At 35.3% G+C, this 7,774-nt stretch overlaps 1 protein-coding gene across 1 annotated transcript in view; it reads right to left on the reverse strand.

Annotated features, from left to right (window-relative positions):
- LOC118749392 (glycogen phosphorylase) overlaps positions 1 to 7,774 on the reverse strand; it is a 91,815-nt gene that overhangs the window by 56,236 nt on the left and 27,805 nt on the right. The window contains exon 2 of the mRNA XM_036484200.1: positions 5,394 to 5,922. Coding sequence (XP_036340093.1) covers positions 5,394 to 5,922 — 529 coding nt within the window. The remainder of the gene's footprint in view (positions 1 to 5,393; positions 5,923 to 7,774) is intronic.

Here is a 7,774-nt window from a genome sequence, read left to right on the forward strand (position 1 = left end):
TCGCCGCAGCTCTGCAGTAGCTTTATCAGTTCTGCTCACAAAGGTAGTTTGTTTAAGAAGACCTGAAAACAGCTCAAAGTTGTCTGAAGGTTACAACGGTGTATCCGCAATTTGTGGTTCCGTTGTACTGTCAGAATTCTCAGTTAACGTTCTCATAATTGGTAAACATTTTCCCTTTTGTGTACCTTTGCTCAGATTCGGTAAAGTTCTTGAGCTCTTTTTCCGGCGGGTATAAAAAAAGCACAATTTTGTGCAAATCTGTTAGTTTTCAACAGCAACTGTTTTTAAATAATAAAGCAACTTATTTTTCAAGTCCCTTATAAAGCCGATGTCTTCTGAGGTAACATTGCATTTCTTTTGTAGACTAGTTATATAAATGTACGTCAGGTGCATAACTAAATAATTTAGTAAAACTAATATATTTAAAAAAATACTTCATCAATATCCATTTTTTTCAAAATTGTCGTATTCTCTACTAATTGTGTGAAGTCAATGGTGTCATTCGATTGCTCGACTTGCTTTTCATAACAGCATTTTTCACTCGCTTGACTTGATTTGGAAAGAGTATATCAATGCCATATTTGAAATCAAATGAGTACACTGCAGCTAAATATTGATTTCAAAACTAATTATGAATCTCACTGTTTGTACGGTGTTTCTCACTAACCTTATAGAGTTCACCGGAATGAGTTCATACTGTTTAAATGGAAGTGAGTATACTCATGCTGTTGTCTGGTATATAATCGTAATTTTCTTTATAAACAGTTATTATTTTCTAATCTGAAAGCCTGTGATTCGAATCGAGGAATACATACAGTGGCCAAAATAGAAATTAGGACTCAATATTTTAGTAAGTTTTGGCTATTTTTCCTTAGTTTATTTAATGTTTATTATTTATTTTATGAAAGTAAACCTCTTTTGTGCAAAAAACTGTAAAAATTTATTCTTCAATGTTTCACCAAAATTTCAAACTTTTTAATTAGAATCTTTAGAAAAAAGTTTGGTTTCCAGTTTTGTAACTCATTAAAATTTAGTATAAAGTGCGAGTGGCAAGTGCTGCTCATTTGCTTCTCTTTCAAAAAAAAAAAAATGGTCGAAGATACTTTGTATGAAAAAAATGCGCAACACAGGCAAAAAAAAGTTGCCAAAAATTAGTGGTAATACTTACCGGCTTAAAATTGCACTTTATTATACTAAAATTTAACGATTTTTTTTAACAAACTTTACGGGTAAAAATCTCGAGAAAATTGTTCTACAAATTTATGATTGTACTATAAGGTTACTGTTTCAAGGAAAACAGTGTGGACAAATTTCAAACTTATATTTTGTATTTTTTACAGTAAACCCCCATATCTGAACAATCAGTTGTATGGAGGATATAAATAGGTTGCAGTGGCCTGCTCTTTGTTAATTTTACTGTAAACTTTCTGTTGGTAATTAGTGAAAATATTGCGAAATTTCATGTTCCTAGCTGCATATATGGAGAAGTTATAACAAAGAATCTCGAATCTGAACAATCAGTTGTATGGAGGCTATAGGTTATAGCGACCCGATCTTCGCCATTTTTACTGTTAGTATGTTTTCGATAACGGGTGGAAATATTGCGAAATTTCATGTTCCCAGCTGCATAAATGGAGGAGTTATAACGAAAATTCTCATAACTGAACAATCAGTTGTATGGGAGCTATAGGTTATAGTGACCCGATCTTTGTAATTTTCACTTTAAGTTTTCTGTTGATAATGGGTGGAAGTATAATTTCATGTTCCTAGCTGCATAAATGGAGAAGTTATAACGCAAAATCTCATATCTGAACAATCAGTTGTATGGGAGCTATATGTTATAGTGGTCCGATTCTTCCGGTTCCGACAAATGATTAATACATTACAAAAATACACCTACCTTCCAAATTTCATCCGGATATCTCGAAAACTGAGAGACTAGATTGTATACAAACAGACGTACAGGCAGACAGACAGACAGACAGACGGACGGACAGACGGACAGATGGGCATGGCTAAATCGACTCAGCTCGACGTTCTGATCATTTAAGTATACATTTTAATGGGTCTATCTCTTCTTATTCTGGTACTTACAAACACCGTACCAAAGTTATAATACCGTTTCATGCTCATGAAAGGTATAAAAAGGGCTAAAAAAGAGCTAAAAAAAAGTCGTTGTGGCTAAAAATGGTAGCTAAAATTTTTTACTTACATATACATATGTAAGTATACAGGCAAATATTTTCAATAAGTAATGGTATAGAAAAACAATGAACTCTGGAAAAAAAGCAAATATTTTATCCAACCATAAACCTTCAAGTGATTGTACCATCAGGCCCGAAGGATATAACTTACCAGCATGCTGGTACAGTATTTATTTCTTTACAAATGAGGCCGTGGAAAATCGAAATGATTAGAGCCGAAATTTCATAATTTTTCTACCATTTTGTTAAACGTTGTTTTTTTTTTTAATTCACAACTGCAATATCGTGCACTTAATCTTCCACAAACATGGCTTTGACTCATATAGTGCAAGAAATTTCCGACAAAATACTTTTTACTTAGAAAAATGAGCTAATTTCACCACTTACGACACCAGCAGCTGGTACAATCACACCACAAGAACATACACAGCCAAACGACTTGATGGGCCATTTAACAAATTAAGCATATTAAGAGCCGTTACCTACCTACACCTGTGCTAAGTTCGCCTTGTGAATTCTCAAATAGTGGAAAAAAGCAACAAGAATTCACAAGGCGAACTTAGCACAGTGTGTAGGTAGACTTCTGGAACTTGGTATGGAGATAAACGAAATCAATCTCATACTAATGGAGAAAAATTAGAAAAAGGGGCGTGGCACCTCCCATACAAACCGAGATTTTCATACTGCATATCTCTGGAAATGTTCACGGTAGAGTATTGGAACTTGGCACGGAGATATTTAAAATCAATCGGGGCGTGGCCCTTCATATAAAAGCCGAATATTTCATACCGCATATCTCTGGAATAGTTCATGGAAGAGTACTGGCATATCTCTGGAAATGTTCACGGTAGAGTACTGGAACTTGGTATGGAAATATATGAAATAAATCGCATACTATTGGAGAAAAAGTGGAGCTTTTGGAAAAGGAGGCGTGGCACCTCCCATAGAAACCGAATTTTTTTTACTGCATATCCCTGAAAGAATTCATGATAGAGTACTGGAACTTGGTATGGAGAAATATAAAATCAATCGCATACTCTTGGAGAAAAATTGTTGCTATTGGAGAAGGGGCCTTGGCACCTCCCATACAAACCAAATTTTTCATACTGCATATCTCCGAAAATGTTCATGGTACAGTACTGGAACTTCGTATGGAGTAATTTATGTATATATCAAATCAAACCCATACTCATGGACAAAAATTGGGCTATTTGAAAAGGGGTGTGGGGCCTACAAACGTACCGACTTTAATTATCCTTGATTGTATTAATAATACTTCTGTAGGTGTGTTTGTGAGTGAAATCCTCCTAAATGGGTGTGCGGATTTTAACGAAATTTTTTGTGTGTGTTTGAGTTGGTCTATGGATGGTTTAGTTTCACAATTTAAACCGCCAGTTGGCGCTGTGGTTGAGTTATTGCTAAAAATCTAATTTTTGATCCAATTTAGCTAATATTTAAAATATTTATTGGTAACGGTATGAGCAATACTATTGCAAAAAAGTGCTGCCAGGTGGCGCTGGAGTCGAGTTATTAATAAAAATAGTCAAGTGAGAAAAGGTGACGTGAATGTCAGATTAAATCGACCTGTTTTCCTATATTGTTATGCGTTTAAGCTTTTAAGGTATTTCGTCTGAAATAAGTATATCGTCGTTTAAAGTAAAAAACCGCGTATCGTCATTCTGCAAAACCGCGTAACTGACATTGGCTGCCAAAAATTGGATTTGCTCACACAAGCTCTTGGCTCAATCCTTATCCATTCGTCCTGAAATATACTAGCCTAAAATGCGATTTCTTTATACAAAAGAGAATCATTTTGAAATATGAATGTTTTTACTCTCTAGAAAATAATTTATGCAACCTCACATACGCAGTTTTGCATTATCTTGATACGCGGTTTTGCATTTTCCTGATACGCGGTTTTGTACTTTAAACGACGATATGTATAGTATATTGCATTTCTGTAGAACAATGATACGCACCCATTTTGAAATTACCACCAACTATACTATAAAGCTTCTAGGACAGATTCACTATAGAACCGGATCATTGTTGCCGACAGGTAGTGAAGAGGAAATAGTTCTTCAAATTTATTTCGTTTTACGATTAACCGTGCTATTAAATGCTGTACAATTGGAGAATTTTAAGAACTTCTTCACGGACATAACACTTTCTTTAGGTTATTTAAAGTGGCAAATGACCACCAACCGATAATCTTAGCAGATGAATGTGCCAATGAAATGAATTGTTAGTGAAAATGTTGGACCAAAAAGTTTCAATAATAAATATTAATTTAGAGCGGGACGAAGTTCGCCGGGTCTGCTAGTTTATTCTATTTTTAATAAGGGGATCTCATTCAAACAATGGGAAACTTAGGAATTTGTGTGGTATGTTAAAAAATAAAAATGTTTGCTGTGACGGGTGGGACATCCAAGAAGCATTTTTATGATATGAATGCCAATAACTTCTCATCATAACCGTATTTTCTTAATAACTTACAACCATTTTAAAGTCCATGAATTGTTCTTTCTTTCTGGATAATTATTCCTTGCATTGTCACCTTTAGTACATGCGGAATGCCTTGAAAACTTTATGCAAAAATATTTCAGCATATTATAGATGCATTTCTAATAGTCAAATAGAAAACATAGTAGAAAATAAATCAATAAAAATCTATTTGTAAAGAATTATTCTACCTGCTTTACTGGTTTTACAGATTTAAGCACAATTTATGTAATTTAGTTTTTTACCTGATGTGTCGTCTTCGCTTTAATGAAAGATTTCAATTAAAGACCAATTGTGAAAATTAGTTTTTTTGCGGCAGCGACGCGCCGGTTAAATAATGTAAAATACTTCAAACTAAAGATAAGGGCTTAAATCAACTGTGTTTCATAGTGTTGAACAACTATATAGAGAGACATTTTTTATTATTATGAATTTAATATATTATTTAGAATAAACGAAAAAATAGTATCAAATATGATCCTATAAGGAAGTAGGGTTAAATCGAATTTTTTTTTGTGATACTATTGGTCAACTATGCCTGGGCGTCTTTCTTCGTCGTCAATTATATTTAAGCGTTTTTCTTCGTCGACATTTTTCTCATACATATATTTTCGCGGTCAACTATTGAGCGCTCGTCTTTCTTCGTATGCACCTACGATATGTATACAGAAAAATATGTTTACTCACAGAATTTCAGATTGAAATCGATGGGACTCTTAGCTGACCATAAACGCAGGGTATTGACATGATTGTTTCCATAACCGGGAATGGGGTTATCATATGGCATGGCATAGACAACCTGCGTATCCACCCACTTCTTACCCTCGGGATTGTCGACCACGCGACCGTAGAAATGAACGGGCTTCATGAATTCTGGTCGGGCTTTCTCCCATGGATTACCGTAGCGCAGCCAATCATCAGGCTCCTCCTGTTGCTCTCCATTTAAGATCTTCTGTGCAAAAATTCCGTATTCATAACGAATACCGTAACCATAAGCGGCCAGGCCGAGTGTAGCCATAGAGTCCAAGAAACAAGCAGCTAACCGACCCAAGCCGCCATTGCCCAAACCAGCATCCTCTTCCATCTCCTCGAGATTCTCAATGTCCAAACCCAACTGGTACATCGCCTCTTCACATTCACTCTGAATTCCTAGGTTAATCATAGTGTTTTGGAGTGATCGACCCATGTAGTATTCCAGAGACAAATAGTAGACGCGCTAGATGGGAAGAAAAGGAAATAGGAAATAGATTAACTACTTACTTGCCTTACAGAAAAATATCGGTATCTTAATTCACAAAGGCTCTAACGAACACTTTTATCGAAACTGCGAATTGCACAGATTTTGGTAGATTGTATTCAAATACACCCTCATTCGAAATTGTAGAGTGCTATTACCAAAAGCAAGGGAGTTACACGCCACTTTTTAAAAAGTCCTACCTGTTTTTGATACTTTTTTATAATGTCTTTGGCTTCTCTTGAAAAATAAAAAATTCTTTGGTTAGGGCCTTTGTGAATTAAGCTAACGATACGTGGAATTAAAAAATTTTTGTTAGTGTACATAAAGGAAATACGATAGTATTACATTGATGTATGTAAGTACAGCACTACCCGTTAATAAGACTCCCACTTGAATGGATTCTCCGCTTTGTTGCGAAAAGTTTACTGCTGGTAAAATTTTCTCATTTGAAGAACAATATGCTTTACCGGCTTTATTGTTCGGCGCTTAATTATATATGCCGCTTTCCAAATTAAACGTAACAAGATTCATGGCAGAAATACACCCGAAGGTTTGCCATTACTTGCCGAGGGGCGAAAAAATCATTTTTCTATATTTTTTTGTTGCTTTGACCAGGGGCTAGATTCTGTAACTGTGAGAAATGCGGTGTACACCATACAAACCGATTTTTTCACACTGCATATCTCTGGAAGCGTTCACGATAGAGCACTGGAACTTGGTATGGAGATACATATATAAAATAAATCGCATAGTCATGAAAAAAAATTGGGGTTATTGGAAAAAGGGGCGTGGCATCTCTCATACAAACCGGATTTTTCATACTGCATATCTCTGGAACTGTTCATGGTAGAGTACTGGAACTTGGTATGTACGAGATATATAAAATCAAACGCATAGTCTTGAAGAAAAATTTTGGCTTTTGGAAAAAGGGGAATGACACATCCCATAAAAGCCGAATCTTTCACACTGCATATCTTTGGAAGTATTCATGGTAGAATACTTCAACTTGGTATTCATATAAAAAATCAATCGAATAGCCATGAGGAAAAATTGGGGCTATTGAAAAAAGGGGCGTGGCACTTCCCATACAAAAAGAATTTTTCATACTGCATATCTCCGGAAGTGTTCATGATAGAGTACTAGAACTTGGTATTCATATATAAAATCAATCGCATAGTCATGAAGAAAAATTGGGACTTTTGGAAAAAGGTGGGTGACACCTCCCATACAAACCGAATCTTTCACACTGCATATCTCTGGAAGTGTTCATGGTAGAGTACTGGAACTTGGTATTCATATATAAAATCAATCGCACAGGCATGAAGAACAATTGGGGCTATTGGAAAATGGGGCGTGGCACTTCCCATACAAAACGAATTTTTCATACTGCATATCACCGGAAGTGTTCATGGTAGAGTACTCGAACATGGTATCAGAGCTGCCAACTATATTTAGCTATGAAGTGCTATATTGAGGATAAAAAAAGTGCCAAAAAGTGCCAAAATTGCCAAATAAAAAAATAAAAGTGCCATTCTCTTAAATTTTTCCCATGTAGCATTAAAATTAGAAAAACATTCCTAAAACACAAGTCCAAGGCCAAAGTAAGATAAACAAGTTGTATACACTATAGAAATTAGAAAATTTTAGTTGAGAAAAAGAAGTTCTCGCAAAGGATTTCACAAAAATGTATTGAAATATTACTGTTTTTCAAAAGTTTCATTTGGAGTAAAATAGGGCAAAATATGGCACGGTTTGAGCCAAGTTGGCATTCCTGCATGGGTGGAGGTATGTGAATCCCATACTCTTAGAGAAAATTGGGGCTATGTGAAAA

Source organism: Rhagoletis pomonella, unplaced genomic scaffold (assembly GCF_013731165.1).
Source record: "Rhagoletis pomonella isolate Grant_MI unplaced genomic scaffold, Rhpom_1.0 Rhpom_scaffold_00015, whole genome shotgun sequence".
NCBI lineage: Eukaryota > Metazoa > Arthropoda > Insecta > Diptera > Tephritidae > Rhagoletis > Rhagoletis pomonella.